The sequence below is a fragment of the Leuciscus leuciscus genome, assembly GCF_965113295.1.
Source record: "Leuciscus leuciscus genome assembly, chromosome: 4".
In the NCBI taxonomy this organism is placed as follows: Eukaryota; Metazoa; Chordata; class Actinopteri; order Cypriniformes; family Leuciscidae; genus Leuciscus; species Leuciscus leuciscus.
Window position 1 is genome coordinate 27,820,692 of NC_138728.1, and position 17,645 is coordinate 27,838,336.

Here is a 17,645-nt window from a genome sequence, read left to right on the forward strand (position 1 = left end):
CAATTCTTTCACAATTCCAGCAGCCAGTGCTCCAGAACTCTCGTCCAGCAGTAATATCAATGTGGATGGTCGCTGGTCTTTCCGTGTTGATGGAACGCCAATCTGTAAGCCAAACAGTTGCCTGTTCGTTTGCAACATGATCCTCAAAAAATTTAACCAGTAGTATTTTTGAGCTTACATTCCTTTGGAAGAACTAAACAATTCACTGGTGCTTATGCTTTTCCTTTTGCCAGCTAATTTCCTGCCGTTTGGGGATGGAGACATAGTAAACCCCATTTCGGATGATGGAAGCTCTGAAGCCATTTACTTGCAGCAGCCTTTCAAATACTTTGGACGCGTATACAATCAGATCTATGTAAGCGTTTGAGTTTTTCTTCTTGGTTGAAGATGTTTTTCCTTTTATTACATCATCAGTTAATTATGCATCACTATTTTTTTGTCAAACTCTTTTCTGTCAAGAGAGTTCTCCTGTTTAAGTGCACTTTATTAAATGAATGATACTTTTGACTACTGGCAGATAATTCTACAGCAATTTGATCTGAATTTTAGGTGAACAACAATGGTCATTTGACGTTTACTCAATCACTATCTGCCTTCGTCCCTTATCTGAACACTGGAATAGACATCATTGCTCCTCTGTGGACTGACCTTAACAATGTAAATGGTGGAACAATCTCCTATAGAGAGGATACAAGCAGTGCTGTACTAGCACAAGTCACTGAAGCTGTTCACCAATATTTCCCTAACGTGCCTTTTACCGCTTCATCAGCCTTTGTGGCTACCTGGGACAGTGTGCCGTACTACACAGGTGGAGGGGTAAGATGTAATCTTTGATTTTTGATGAATGCTCTATGTGTGGTTTTATTTGTGAATGTTCTCAATTGTTCAATGTTTGTTTTTTGTTTGATTTTTTTAAGTCGGTTACTTTCCAAGTTGTTTTAATCTCCAATGGTGATCGTTCTTTCATCTTTATCAACTATGGTGATATTGCAGAAACAGGACAAGTTTGGCTAGTAAGTTGTACATTTTGTTATTATAAAAAATTATTTTAGTCTCCAAATTTTTCCAGTTTACATATCATATTTCATTCAGGCTGGCTTTGACACAATGGACTCTTCACACTCGTTTGCCATTTCATCATTGAGTGCTGCTGAACTGTCATCCAACAGCAATGTCAATGATAACGGTCGTTGGGTTTTCCTTGTTGATGGTAGTCACGATGGTAATGGCTATTATTTTTTCTCTGTTTCAACTCATTGTTTCAATGTGTAAATAATGGTTATAGTCTTCATATATTCTGATATATATATATATATATATATATATATATATATATATATATATATATATATATATATATATATATATATACATATATACTGACATAATTTACCACATTTGGGTAGGTCAAGATCCAAATGAATGATTGCTTTCATGTTGTTTTGTGCAATGTTCTTCTTATTTTCTTTTTTAGTTTGTGATACTTGCACTGAAAATGAGGTTTGTCGGGAGAGAAGTGGTGTCAATGGCTGTGCTTGCTTGGATGGACAAAATCTAAATCATGAAATCTTTGGTGAGTTCTCTCACAGTTGTTGTGCATTCATGCATTTAACTAAAATCCTTCTTGCATTATTATTATAGTCAAGCCTGAACACAGAGCAAGCATTTATTCATAACATTAGAATTCAATAGAAATGAAACAAAAATTAACAGGAATGCTTTATCCGAGCTTAATCCATCTGTGTCTGCCTTATTGTTACAGCCACACCAGTTCATTTGTGTGTGTCTGAGTGGATGTGTCTATTCTATACTGTTTATATTTTAGAGTTTAACCCCCTTCATTGCTGTGTGCTATTACCAGCATCCTGGCTGATTTGTGGATTTTACTCTTAAACTTAGTGGAATTTAAGGAAGAAAAATGAGACGAGAGTAGTTAGATGGCCTGAATTAAGCCATTCGTTCTTAAAGGCCCCCTGAAATCAAAATGTAAGTTTTTTAGCTTTTAGTATGAATATATTAGCCTTAAGGTTATGAATAAGCTGGTATGTTCCAAAACAATGACAAAATTCGCATTTAGGAGATATAAGCATTCAAAACAGTCTCTCACTTCCGCTAAAATGGATTTTTATGATATCACCGCCGACTTCAGCTTCTCATCACATCTTCTGTCCAATCAAATGCTCTCTATAATCCAAAGTGTCCTGCCCCCTATGCTATAAATACCACCTGGTCAGAGCCATAGAGAGATAAATGGCTCTGCACCTGGCCAAAGCGACCAGCGTTGACACGTCACGGAGCAATATGGGTTTTTGCCCATATTGCCCAGAGAACTCTGGATTTGGGCTAAATTCCAAGCTCGGAGCCCTCGATCCCCTTGAACAGCATGCCAAATACACTTATTATATATTTTTAAAGATTTATTTTTGCTGTTTTATCGTAGATTAAAATCTAGAAATCAAAATATTTATTGGATTTATGTCGAAAAGGTTCAGCACCCAAGGCTCTATTGCTATTGCCTCAATGGTGTACAGTGTCTTTGGGTGGATTGCTGAGGCGGATTGCCAGCAACACCCCATTAGGATTGTTTGTGATTTGTCTTATACCCCTTTTCCACCAGCATGAACCGGGTGCTAGTTCAGAGCCAGAGCTATTACCGGTTCGGGTTGGTTCGACTGTCGAGCCTTCTAAGAACTGGTTTGCCTTTCCACAGGCCAGAGATCCACCACAGAGCCATGTCTTATGTCATTGTATACATCTCATGTTGCCCAGCAACACTAGCGCGGCAGTGCCAAACACAAACACACCAGGCTTTTTCGAGATGCATCGGCTTCTCGCAGACCGATTGGCACATGACATCAAAGCACAGCGAGAGCGATCCAAAAGCACAAGGAGTCGTATGCTCTCCAAACACTCCTGCAGCACTCCAATCGGTCCGCACAGCTCTGATGCTCAAGTCTTCCATCAACAATGGCGGTCGTTGCGTTACTACTGATGCTCATTGCTTTGCAAACCTACATAGGCAACCAAACACTGCAAATCCAACGTGTTCGTGCTGCTCACCGTAATTTGCATAGACGGAGATTACAATTTAATTTATTTGAAATTAGGCTCTGGCTCTGAACCAGCACTCAAACTGCCTTGGTGGAAAAGGGGTATTAGTGGTGTTGGAAAGTTTTCTTTCTTCGACGCAAGACCAGGAGACAGTTGGGATCGCGTTCAACAGAAGTTATTCTTTATTGAGAACTCCGCTGTACGTGGCTGCAGTACTTCCAACATTATCTAAAGTATATAAATGTCTTATAGGCATTTTAGGAGGAGGGACTTTTGAAGGTGCTGAACTTACACACAGCCTTTAGGGATGACTACTGAATCAAATCATCTAAAGACAATAGAGGCAATTACCCCCAACTGAGATAATGGTACCCCCCAAATTGTATAAACAACACATGGTCACGAGAACTAAGACTAGGTAAACATTCACACATAGTTCAACTCTTAGTAGAAAGATCAAAGACTTCCCCAAATGGTATAAACAACATATTGTCACGAGAACTAAGACTATGTAACATTCACACACAGTTCAACTCTTAGTTTTCTTATGTGATGTTATGTAAGTTGGTAGGATCAACAGATGTAAAACATATTTAAAATAGATTCTTAAAATATGTAACCCTTCAGTGGCTTAGGAGTCCTCTTGACTACGTCTAATGCTAAAATGCTTGGAGCAAAAATTTAGGAGTCCTAAAATTAGGACTGACATACCCATTATTTTAGGAGTTTCTCCTAAATTGGCAAGTTGGGATAGTTCACCCAAAAATGAAAATTACCCCATGATTTACTCACCCTCAAGCCATCCTAGGTGTATATGCTTTACAATGGCAGTGAATGGAGGAATTGATTTTGAAGACCAAAAAAGTGCACTGATCCTTCATAAAGGTACTCCACATGGCTCCGGGGGGTTAATAAATGCCTTCTGAAATGAAACGATGCATTTTTGTGATAAAAATTTCCATATTTACAACTTTATCAACTAAAATAACTAGCTTCTAACAGACAATGTTGGAGAGCCCTAAACGACAGTCTTAAAAATGCTAACAGTCAAAAGAAAAGTTTATCGCTGTAAAAGTGGCCGCTTTGAAGAAAATGACAGGCAAGTGTATCAGTACGTAGCCAAAAAAAAAAGAAATAAGGGGCTGCCCAAAACCAGAGCCATCATCCAGCTGAAGGCACTGGACTGAAGGCGCAAAAAAGCTGAGCTTACCCACCATCGAGGCCCATCATTTCTTATTTTGGCTACTTACTGACACACTTGTCTGTTAATATCCTCGAAGCGGCCACTTTGATGCGGCGTAATGGATTAGCGCTTGCCCTCCGACTTCAGGGAGAAACTGCTGTCTTTTCAGCCCTGTGATCGGCCTTAGGAAAAAACATTCATATCCCCCGGATCAGATAGGGAATGTTGATCAAACACCTGTGTTTTTTGACATGCCAACATCTGTCACTGTACATAAAAAGGTGAGAAATCAGTCATAGTGAAACCTACTGGATATGAGAACTTCAGGTTATTTTTATGGTGCCTATGCCATAAAGTGTTTATTTCTGAATGTCATGGTTGTTGGCACATTTTACCAGTATTTACTCTAAATAAAAAAATTTATAAAAAATTTATATGAAAAATATGCTAAGTATTTTCTTTAAAAGACAAGATTTGGTCTTCAAAAAGCCTTTTACATCTTGAAAGGTACAAAGGTCATCTTATATTTGGAACAATACAGTACTATTACTATTATTATTATTTGCTTCATGTCTGCTCTCCTTACTGTCCTATATAAATACAAGCAAAAACACCAACAAAAATAAATCTGCGAAAAAAATATCAATGTTGAATGCTTTATCTGCTCAGATGCTGTGGAGTCTTGTGCCAGCAGCACTGGGTCCATGTCTCTGTCCCGCTGCCAGCTTTTTGAGTCTGGTTTTACTCCTGAAACCCTGCACTTAAATGATCCAAGCTGCCAAGGAACCCTTGAGGATGGCAGACTTGTGTTTCAATTTGACAATGAAGGCCACATATGTGGTACCATTCTGATGGTAATGATCTTTCTATTTCTGTTTCATCACTAGAGCTGTAGAGATGTGTAAATGATTAGTAAGTTGTCCTTGAGTTTGAGATTGACATTTGTCCATGTCCTTACAGAGCAACAGGACTCACTTCATCTACCAAAACTCCATTCAGTCTAACTTAAGAAGCACTGGCCAGAGCATAATTTCAAGAGAGAGATGGCTGAACATTACATTTTCTTGTGTGTATCCTCTGATCCAGACCCTATCTATGCCCATGGGTATCCAAGCTGAAGGCGGGTAAGGGTATTCAATACCTTCTGTGTATAAGTGTGTAGTATTATGAAAATTTTTTTTTTTTTTTTTTTTTTTGTGAATGAGGCAAATCAGTATTGCAATTTAGGAAATCTTCATGTTTTTAACTGTTTGGATTGACTTTACAATTTCCAATATTTAACTTGTCTGTCTAGAACATGAAAGAGGCTGCTTTTTACCTACTCAAATCAATTAAATCAATGACCTCATTTAGGTCTTTCCAGAGAATTTCCACCCGATTCAACATGGTTTAAGAATTTTGATCAATGTTACAGTGGTTATAAAACAGGTTGCAGCCTTAGTAAGTATGTAGTTATCCTTATCTTGTGTTGTGTCATTGCCTAAGGCTCAGGGCTGGTAAGCGAACGGTTGGTGGTTTGAGTCTAGTCAGAGTCATCAGTTATCAATGTGAGCCATGAGCTATCACCATTACCATTTACTTAAGTAAGTCATGGTTGCTAATATTTAAAAACAATTTGCCCACAGTGAGATGAGTCAGGAGCTTCCTGCTGGCCAGGGCACATACCGGATCCGCATGATTCCCTACCATGATGCAGAGTTTACTAGCCCATTTGATGGGGAGGTGGAAATACAGGTGAACCAGCAGATGTATGTGGCTGTTGAGGTGGAAGGAGTGGATAGAAATCAAATCGCAACGGTTCTAGACAACTGCTGGGCCACACCTGTTAATGATATTGACTATCATATTCGCTGGAGTCTAATTACTAGAGAGTGAGTGACTTGATGGTTAAATTACTAAATTTGTTGTAATCTCAGAAAGTTAATACTACCAAATTGGGTAACACTTTATTTCAATGGTACACTTAAACATTCTACTAATTATAAAGTAACTTTGCAACTACATGTCAACTAACTTTCATTTGAGTATTAGTAAACTGTAGCAGACTGTTAGGTTAGTAGAATAAGTTGACATGCATTTTCAAAGTTACTTACAGTCAATAGAGTGACTGTTGGGGGTCCATTAAAAAAGTGATTGCAGATATTAAGGAGACAATCTACTAATACTCAAATGAGAGTTAGTTAACATGCAATCGCAAACTTACTTAATAGTAGAATGTCGAAAGTGGACCATTGAAATAAAATGTTACCCAAAATGTTTGTATCATATGTTTGGTTATAACCAAATACTCGGAGCCTACATTCAAATCTTGCCATGCAATATTTTTTTTTTCTTTACTATCTTCTTTACTCCCTTCCTAGATGCCCCAACCCTGAAGATGGCACAGTGGAGGTTCTTCAGAATGGTATTGATACAACAAGCCATTTCTCCTTCAGGATATTCACCTTCTCAGGAATCTCTGACCGCATCTTCCTGCACTGTCAGGTTCATCTCTGCCTTGTACAAAATGGCAGATGTGCACTGGTATGTTTGGACAGTATTTTTGAATGGTCCACCCACTACATTATTTTTACAGTAGCCTTCAAGTAAATGATGAACCTTTTATGAAAGATCTGTCTAAAAGAAAACACATTCAACAGCCTTTGCATTGTAGAAGGCATGTATTTATTGATAAATGTATTTTCTTGTCTTGTCATTTTCAGTCATGCGACCCTGGATATAGACGCAGAAAGCGCAGATCTTTGGATTTCCATCACTCTTCTGCGATCACCATGGGTCTTTAAGAAAGCTTAATAACCATGATGAATGAAAGATCCTTCATTTATATCAAAATACTTTGTGTGAATGATCTAAATATGAGATTTCTAAATATGAATTTGAAAGCACTTCCTTGTCTTTAAACATCTACATTTAAATCAGAGATATTTTACATAAACATATCACCAATGAACACCAACTGCTAGGTGAAAACTACTAAATCTAACCCAGACATGGATGCACAGAAAAACTAAATCTCTGTAATAACCACTCTATTCATGTATTGTTTTATTGTTACAGAGGAAGTGTTATTCAAATACAACTAAACTAAATTCTTCTAGATTATTGGATGGGTATGACTAAAATGTACCATTTAGTTTAATTAATGGAATTAAATAGCTTTCTGTCTTTCTCTTTGTTCAAGGAGTAATTTTGGAAACAATAGACCAGACTATCCTTGAATAAACCTGCTTAGCAATGAAAAAAAAGACTCTGTGGTATTTTTTTCCCTTAAAGCTTAGTTTTATGGGGGTTTTTTTCTTTCTTTTTTTTCTTAAAGCTTAGTTTCATGTTTAGAGTGAATTCAGTTTAATGAGTGTTACTACCAGAGTATGTAGTATTGCAGAGAATGAATAGTATTGCACTTAAAGGTAATACATCTACTCATAAAATGTAACAATGGTAGTTCAGATATAGCCAGAACAATACTCTTTACTGTACTACTCTGCTTAGTTAATGGAAGATACCCATAAGAGACAGATATTGTTGCGAATGACCTGGATTATTGTTACAGGAGAGGAAGGTGGATGGTGAACAGTGATTTATTGAATAACAAAGGTGCAGGGATGAGGTAAGCAGGATAGTGGAGTCCAAAGGGTGATCTTGGCGGAAACACAGAGGGAAGGAAGACGCTGGAGACAAAGGGGAAGAGTGCACATACATCAAACGAGGTCGGACGATGAACTGTGGTGAGGAGTGTGCCTTTGTAGTGGCAGTGATGAGGGTGATGTGATTGCAAACGTGAAAACAGTAAAATTAGCGTAGGTGCTGTAGGAAACTTTTTCTTCTTCAAAGCAAGACCAGGTGACGTTGGGATTGCGTTCAAACAGAAGTTATTCTTTATTGAGAACTTCGCTGTACGTGGCTGCAGTTCTCCAACAATCTAAATCTAATACAGCATGCATTGTAGTTATATATATTCCAAGGGGGAGGGATTACATAGAGGCGGAGACTCTGAACAAAGCATGTAAATGAAGTAGGAACACACCCTGCTCTGAGAACGCTACCAGTCCAATTGAATCAGCGTAACTATTCAAATGCCAGGAAACTCCGGTTCCAAGAGCCATCCCAGAGCCATTAAAGACAAAAGGTGAAAGTCTCCCCTACAGCTAATCCAATCAACCTAACGATTCTTGGGCTCCGAAAGCCAAAGCAGAACAAAAGGTGAGAGTCTCAGTGAAAACAGGAATTGCAACTTTGCTGAGCAGAATCATTCGTGTGATATCATCATCTTAACCTTAAAAGCTAAATACAATATTCTTTACCGTGATGTTATGTATGGAAGCATATTTGAAATAGATTCTTAAAATTTGTACATCAGGATTTATGCAAAGTGTTCCCGGTTTCGGCTGACCTGATCTATGCAGCCTAACATTGAATTATAGAAGTCTATAATGTGTTATGTGTATGTTAGGTCAAAGCCGGGCCGTATTAACCATAGGGCTAGGTGGGGCTAAAGCCCCGGGGCCCGAGCAAGGAGGGGGCCCGTGATTGGCTATGCAGCATATTGACTAGCCATCGGTGACGCTGATTGCCAAAGCCTTACCGCGCCCCACACAAATCAGCCCTGTTACTTGGTGGCGCTTTGCCATAAATTACATTCATTATCAAGGTATCATTATCAATATTATAATTGACCGTTTGCAATTGACCCTCCTTTAGTTACTCACGAGTCACACCACACATCTTACTCACGCAGTGTTTTCGGTGCTGATGTAGAAGTGACGCGTTCATAAACGTCACCTAAAAGCTGTCACAAAGAACCAGCAAGTAATGATTATGAATATGTAAAATATTGCAATGAGACATTTTTATTGTTTATTGCAAAGATGAAGTTGACGATAGGCTACTCACTCACGATCTTCAGTAGTGAATGCGCCGGGCCGGAGAGAAATGCACATTTCGATTACATAGCCTAGTTTTATTTTGTTTTGAATGGTTCTGTTTAAAAGTAAAGATTTCAAGCTTTCTGTAGATAATAGATATATTTAAAAAAATGTTAGGTCTGTGAGGCGAGTATACGCTGAGTTTCGGGATGATCTTAAGCTCCAGTTCAGGCGCCGGCTTGATTATATAGGCTATATTTAGCCTACTTTTTATTTAGGCTATTAAATCCAGGAAATTGGTTAATGGAAAATGTATTAAAATTAAGATACAATTAATACAAAACGAAAGTCGATTTAAAGAAAGGCTTTGTGCTTTCTGTTTGAGGTCTCTGTGAAAGTCTTTTAGTACCGCTTCTGTAATGGAGAACTGTCAGCCTAACATTGTTTTTTTCCTCATAAATGCGAAAACGAAAAATAAAAGACAAAAGACTTTTTTAAAAAGACAAACCATCAATTTTTGGAAAAAAATTATGGATTTATAGCGTTTCGGAAAAAAATGGATGGATTTATAAAAATAAAAAAAAGGTCTTAATGCGGCCCTGGGTCAAAGAGATGTGTTTTTAGTCTAGCTTTGAACTGACAGAGTGTGTCTGCTTCCCGGACAATGGTAAGAAGTCTGTTCCAAAGTTTTGGTGCTAAATAGGAAAAGGATCTACCGCCAGCAGTCGATTTTGATATTCTAGGCACTGATGGGCAGTAACGCGTTAGAAGTAACGCGTTACTGTAATCCGATTACTTTTTTCAAGTAACGAGTAAAGTAAGGGATTACAATTGCAAAAACAGTAATTAGATTACTGTTACTTCCCCGTAAGCAGGCTGCGTTACTGCGTTATACTGCGAGACTGTCTCGCGACGTGAGCCGTGACTCGTGAGTGACAATGACATGAGCGCCGCGAAGTCAGTGGTAAACACTATGGGAAGCGATCGCGTTCAAAAGTCTTTAAACGAAACGCGTGAATTTTGACGCGTGAACACGCACCGTTTGTCCGTGTTGGTTTATTCATGAACGATGTCGTAATGGTAAACTGGTATGCACGTGCAAACATCATACGTTATATTTGTTCATGAGGGATAATGCATTGGTACGTTGTGAGTGATGCCAGTCTTATGTCATGATTTGTCATGCCTTTTTAAGTTGTTCGTTTAACGTTCTTTCCCAAGGTAGAAACGTCAACAGCTCTTAGAATGGGTCTTTTATTTGAGCAAACTGCCAAAAAACCTTTTCAGACTGTGTGCAGCTGAACCAAGAATAAGCTTAAGATTGCATGGGGCTGATAAGCATGAATGGCAGAAGAAAAAGATTGCAATTAAAAAACAAAACAAGAGAAAATTATTTTAATGCAAGCAATAAAAAACTGCACACATCAGCTGTGGAATAAAAGAAAAGAAATGCATGATCAACTAGATTAAGGCATACTCCTGTCTTAATGTAAACCCTGTCCACCACCCCCAAAGGTTTCACAAAGTTATTCTTGCCACTGTAACTTATGGCTTCCTAAAGACAGGTTTATGGGTAAATAAATGAATAATAATAAATAAAAAATATACCAGGGCTCAACATTTAAGCCTTTTCATTTGTCCTTCGGTCAGTCATTCACTTGTCTGAGTAAAAACATTTGTTGGAACAGGAAAAAAATTTGATTTTGTGTGTGTGTGTTGTAAATATAATTTATTCCGAATCAGTATTCTCATCAGTTCAGTCAGCTTTAACATATATAAATCGGCATATTTATGATATTTTAACCTTTATAAAGGGCATTTTTCCCTAATTGTTTGCTTCATCTTTCATTTAAAATTCTTAAATTTGATCAATAAATTACAATAGAATAATAACATGCTAAAGGGCTGTTACCAATCAAATAAACTGCATTAAATAATGTAATGAGATTATTTAAAATATTTTTTGAATATACAAATAAGAAATATTATTTGTGCATAGAAATAATATTTATAAACCGCCAGTAGGAGGCGGCAGGCGACCATCTTAATGAGTGAGTCATTGATGCAATGTGCATAAAGTTAAAATACTGAAACTAATAAAACAAGTTTTAAAAAAGAATGTTTCATTTGATTAAATTTTAGATGATGGAATATGCAGAAAGAATAGAATTAAGCAGAAAGGTCTATTGCTTTATAGCGTATTCATTTCGTGCATCATGTTTTTGAAAAGTAACAAGTAAAGTAACTAGTAAAGTAACTAATTACTTTTGAAAATAAGTAATCAGTAAAGTAACTGGATTACTTTCTTGGAGAAGTAATCAGTAATCAGTAACTAATTACTTTTTCCAAGTAACTTGACCAACACTGATTCTAGGTATTATCAACTGGCCGGAATTTTGAGATCGCAATAGACGTGAAGGACTATAATGCGTTAAGAGCTCGCTCAAGTACTGCGGAGCTAAACCATTTAGTGCTTTGTAAGTAATCAGCAATATTTTAAAATGATGTATACGATGTTTAATAGGAAGCCAATGCAGTGTTGACAGAACAGGGCTAATATGGTCATACTTCCTGGTTCTGCTAAGACCTCGAGCTGCTGCGTTTTGGAAATACTAGAAATTGTGAAATAAGGAAAATTATTGGGAATCATGTAACAAACAGTACACATTTAATTAATCTATTATAACTTTTATGTAGTTTCGGTTGCTTGATTGTTTACTTATAAAGGTCCAGAAATTCGTCATGTTTTTAGGCAGATGTGTGATGTTCTTTTTAATATGTCATCACATTGCTGTCTTGCCACCAGCCAATGGCTGCATTGCTGATCATGGTTTTTGTCATGTAACATCTGTGCAACGCACAGATAATATCCAAAACAAGAGGTTTATTGCAGGTTTAATAGGTTTCCATTTTCTGAGCAGCTGCATCCAAGCCAGTGGCATGCACAGACCTCCTCCGGGGCAGGGGCGGAAGGACCAAAAAGGGCACTTTTTAAAAAAAACATTTATTTTTTAAATAAATCACCTGTATTTAAAGCAGTACCCATCTGTCTGTTGTGTTTTTATATATTTTTAATGACTTCCTCACAATTATTTGGAATATCCCGCTCGATGGAGAGCAGAAGTAGGTCAGAGAGCCTCTCTTCATTACCAATGAAAAGATGTTGATACAATTAGAATGCATAACACATCAAACAAAAATAGGGAAATGATGATAATATTACTAAATATTATTTACTTTACCAAACAAAACAGAGAATCAAGTAGGTAATTATGAGGAATTCATGTTTAGTTATGTTGATTTTATGTATGTATTCATTAAAGTGTTAGCTATCATGAAATCAGTAACACTTTACAATAAGGTTTCATTAGTTAAGTTTGTTAATGTCACGGTGTGACAAATAGCATATGGAACTTATTCCCGCTGAAGCAGTGTTCCCGTTGGGACACTTTGAGTGTAACACCGTCCCCAGGCCTGCGTGTGCGTCTGTTGCCATGACAACCCCAAATGACAGATTGACAACAGGTGTGGGGAATTTACTCTGAGAGTTTGGGTGAGGCCCCGTCAGCATTTGAGAGAATATAAAAAGCAAGAGAAAGAGGCTGTTGGGGGTGGTTCTCCCCCGTGAGAAGTCGTTTTAGCGGGTGGTTGCAGCTATTGGAGCGCTGTCGAATGAAGAGGAGAGTGTTGACTTGATGAGGGACTTGAGGGCAACAGAGGGAAACAGAGGGAGAGTGAAATACCCCGTTTGCATTGGAGAGGAGCTAAGTAACCGAGAACTGAGTCTCGTAATTGCATGCATTCGACACTGAATTGGATGTGGTTTGGATCACGATCATAAATATCACTGAGTGGATTGTATTGATTCATTATTGATCTCTGATCTCTTCCTCCATTATAAATGGTGATGTGAACTCTGCCTGTGTCTGTGAAGAAACATCTCAAAACCTCCTTCACAGCATTGATGATCGCGGCCCCCTCGGACAACAGAGACCCAAGGGTGAGTGCTGGCTTTAAATTGCACTTCGTGAAGTGAGTTTGCAGTGCCTAAAATTTACGTTTTCTCCCACATTATATGCTTGAAGTGGAATTGCCGTGTGTGTGGAAGATACATTTCTCTTTACCGTGCACTTTCCATATGTCATGCTGGTCTACTGTCAATAATGAGAGCTCAGTGACATTGATCTGTTCTATCTATCTGGATGTTGGAGAATTATCATCTGGGATTAGAATTTAACCCCTCTGTTTGTGCTAATAGGAGAGGAGATGCCCTGTTGAAATGTTCATTGTTTGCCTCTGAAGAGTCCCCGTTTGTTTTGTCGACCTCGAGTCTGCCGTACACTTGTAACCCACCTGTGCTGGGAGAAGTGACTGTCCCTCTGTCACGAACGTGAGGCTGGCACGCTCTGTCTGAAATATCCACTCTGTCTGTGTCAGAAGAAGCCCCGTTCAGCTTGTCGACTTCGAGTCTGCTGCATCTTTGTAGCCCACCTGTACTGTGAGAAGTGGTCGTCCCCCTCAGAAAAAGTGTGAGCTGTACGTCCTGTTTGAAGCATTCATTCTGTCTGTCTCAGAAGAAGTCCCGTGCAGCCCGTCGACTTCGAGTCTGCTGCAGCCCCGCAACCCACCTATATTGTAAGAAGTGTGCGTCCCCTTGCAACAACCATGAGAATTGCATACTGTTGAAGTACTATTTCTGTCTATTCCAGAAGAAGCCCCGTTCAGCTTGTCGACTTCGAGTCTGCTGCATCTTTGTAGCCCACCCGTACTGTGAGAAGTGATCGTCCCCCTCAGAAAAAGTGCGAGAGCTGTACGTCCTGTTTGAAGCATTCATTCTGTCTGTCTCAGAAGAAGTCCCGTGCAGCCCGTCGACTTCGAGTCTGCTGCAGCCCCGCAACCTACCTATATTGTGAGAAGTGCGCGTCCCCTTGCAACAACTGTGAGAATTGTATACTGTTGAAGTACTCATTCTGTCTGTTCCAGAAGAAGCCCCATCCAGCCTGTCGGCTTCTTTGTAATTTGCCTGTAATGTGAGAAGTGCTCGTCCCCCTGCAGCGCACGTGAGAACTATACACTCTGCTTGAAGCATTCATTCTGTCCGACCGGACGAAGCCTGTACCGTCTGGCGACTTCGCGTCTGTTACCGCCTTGTAACCAACCTGTACTGGAGAAGTGCCCGTCCCTCTGCAACGAACGTGAAGACTGCATACTCTGTCTGAAACATCCAGTCCGCCTGTCTCAGGAGAAGCCCTGTTCAGTCGTTGACTGCGAGTCTGTGGCATACCGGCGGCCCACCTGTGTGGTGAGCAGTGGCCGTCCTCCTCCAACGAACGTGAGACCTGCACCCTTCGTTTGCAGCCTGTTCATTCTGTCTGTCTCGGAAGAAGCTCCATACAGCCCGTCGACTTCGAGTCTGTTACCACCTTGTAACCCATCTGTACTGGAGAAGTGCCTGCCCCCCCCCTGTGAGCGAGCGTGGGAACAGTGTGCCGTGTTGGAGTCGCCATTCAGTGTGTTCTCCACCTATTTACTCACCGGCTTGCCGTGTACCTGCTTAAAGCCCTGCTCTGGTGTCATAAGGAAAGTAGAAGAGTCTGACCACACCTCTCTCTCAAGGAAGACTCCCCTGGCCACCCTACCTTGAGACCGTGTACCTGCCGTATACGTACCTGACTGACATCCATCCGCCACAAATTCCGCACCTGTGAAAGAAGGAAGGAAGGCCGGAATTACCTACTTACCAGAGGAGACTTATCGGACTGCTCACTTGCCAACCGCATTCCCACCTGCGAAAGACCTACTTGACCACTCACCTGTTCGCCGTCCATCCACTGCAGGGTTCGCACTGAGGAAGAGGGCGGGAGAGACCCCGGCCGCTGCATCGTTCACCTTCGATCCCTGAGGGCAACAAGGAAGAAGATTTTAGATTAGGATTTCCAATTTGCTTTTACTTCGAAATAAAACTTGTTAAATTTATTCTCTGTCTCCGACTCCTCCCTCTGACACGCTCCTCGAGGTGGTCCTGGTTCAGGGGTGGGCGCAGTCTAGCTTGGCCCATCCCGACCTGTGATCTTAACATCAACTAATAATGAACTGCACTTCTACACCATTTATTAATCTTAGTTAATATTAATTTCAGCATTTACTAAAACATTATTAAAATCAAAAGTTGTATTTGTTAACATTAGTTAATGCAATGACTGTGACATAACATGAACAAACAATTAAAAGTTGTATTATTATTAACTAAGATTAACAAATATGCCTACAGTAGCCTAACATGTTTTGCTCTTGTTTATTTTTCATATTAACTAACATTAACTAATCATATGCATAACAAATGCATGTAAAGTGTACAATGACATCAAAGATATAAATTCCTTACAATTTTAGAGCTGGACATGGACTTAAAATTTCCTTTCACTAGATGTATTTCCCCAAGCTAGTAACACTTGCTATGGCCTTGGATAAAAACGAATGACATTGTCAGACTCAGAATGCAGCTGAAATTGAGTTATACTTTTATGATTGTTAAGCATAACTCACATGCTGCCGCAACTTTTACAGTAGCATGGTAGGATAAATGTAACTTTACCGTATTAGCTTAATGTTACCTGCTGCTCGTGTAGTTTGAAGACTCACGGTGAACTGCTGCATACATAGCGCTGCAAAGGAAACTCCGCCTACCACTTCACCTCTGCCAAATGCTTCCGCCAAAAAAAAAAAGTATATTGTTAGTGGCAATGGTGTTTAAGTGTATTGTTATTTATTATATTTATTTTAATAATTAGTATTATTTACATTTATCAGAGAGGGGCACAATACATTTTGAGACAAAAGGGGCAGGGGTTTGTGCAAGGCACACCTGTGCAATAATCATGCTGTCTAATCAGAATCTTGATATGCCAATGTGAGGTGGATGGATTATCTCGGCAAAGGAGAAGTGCTTACTAACACAGATTTAGACAGATTTGTGAACAATATTTGAGAGAAATAGGCCTTTTGTGTACATAGAAAAAGTTTTAGATCTTTGAGTTCAGCGCATTAAAAAGTGGGGGCAAAAACAAAAGTGTTGCGTTTATAACACTTAAGTGTAACAAGTGTAAATGAAAAAAAATAAAAAGTGTAAGTGTAAACTTAACAAGTGTAAATGACCCTTGTCACTAGAGACTTGGCTTAATATTGATTCAAAAATGTTCGAAATACTTTACTTTAACTTGTTATATCAGTACTTATTTAGTATTGAAAGAATCACATTTATTCTTGAAAATGTTACTTATTGTAGCAAATTAGCTCTATGAAATATTAATAATCAATAATAACTGGTTATAATTGATTATGAATATTTGGATCAGTTAATATAATTAACTTACTATCATAAATTAATATTACAATCAATTAACCTGTTTGTCCCGTGAACACTCAGGATTAATTGTTTATTAACTCTAAGAAATGTACATTTCCGGGGCATGGGAAATGTCTTTCTTAATTTGCAGTACTACTAAGAGCAGTAGCAAAAAATCTTAAATGATTAGTGACTCCAGTTATGAGCTTGAGACACGACAACTTTACGTGTGACATGAACAAGATTTTATTAACTAGTCTAAACACTTAAACTACTCTAACATACACACACATACATGCATACAGTTTACCAAGGGAAAGAGAGCTGAAGCAGAATACAGGAAAGCAAGAAATTATAGCATTGTTTGAAATTCAGCAGATCAACAGCCTTGAGCAAACCATCAGTTTAGTTCTAACACGCCCTTCTTTAAAGGGGTAAGGATACTTAATGTTTCAAATAATGAGACTAAGTTTGATACTTGCATGTCTCGCCCATTTGAATTAAACTGTCCTGATGCAATCTGTTGAGGCTCCAGTTGATCTTTGCTGATGTGGTAAGAGAGAACCAATGGTTTTCAGAGTATCTTTGGTGAATGGAAAGACAAGGCCGCAGCCTGGCACAAGCTTGGTGGGTCCTTAGAGGCTTCTAGTTCAGCATCATCTTCACGTCAGCATTTCAGAAAGGGACTAAGCGAGAGCTAAGAGCTGATCAATTACTTTAAAGCGTGAAGATGGCACAACCTATGGAGCTGTGTGAGCCAATGAGAAGATTTCCCTTTGGAGGGAAATTTTTACGACCCATTGTCCCTTTGAACATGCAATTTGATTGGATGTTTAACACAAGAATCTTTAAGATGCTTATAATACTAATGCGTCAGCAGACTGTAACGTAAATTAACAAAACGGGGATGAAGATTGGAGTTTATAGATACCAAAAATGCCACACATTTGATTTGGTTAACCATATTATCCAAAGTCTGAAATATTAACCCAATAGAGTTTACAAGAATACAAAAGACAACCACATTAAAGGAAAATCGTGAGATCGGAAAATTAGATACATGTTTACACATTTCTCAAATGGTTATATATAGAATATATAGAATTAACAGGGTTTATTTCTCCTTCTCAGTGAGAATTAAGTAAGAGTCGCAGCTTTCTGGACATTCTTTTGGATTGTAAAATCCTCTTATCAGTCTCAGTGT

General features: G+C 38.8%; 1 protein-coding gene and 1 long non-coding RNA gene across 2 annotated transcripts in view; one reads left to right on the top strand and one right to left on the bottom strand.

Moving 5' to 3' along the window:
- LOC309497719 overlaps positions 1–17,645 on the bottom strand; it is a 209,512-nt gene that overhangs the window by 104,273 nt on the left and 87,594 nt on the right. The gene's annotated exons all lie outside the window — the stretch shown is intronic.
- LOC309497672 (pancreatic secretory granule membrane major glycoprotein GP2-like) lies at positions 299–7,479 on the top strand. Its single transcript, XM_082167988.1, has 10 exons — positions 299–355; positions 550–816; positions 918–1,013; positions 1,093–1,222; positions 1,475–1,573; positions 4,904–5,088; positions 5,195–5,358; positions 5,860–6,105; positions 6,595–6,757; positions 6,937–7,479. Exons 4-10 carry the CDS (start codon positions 1,108–1,110, stop codon positions 7,015–7,017), a joined length of 1,053 nt encoding a protein of 350 aa, XP_082024114.1. The 5' UTR covers positions 299–355; positions 550–816; positions 918–1,013; positions 1,093–1,107; the 3' UTR covers positions 7,018–7,479.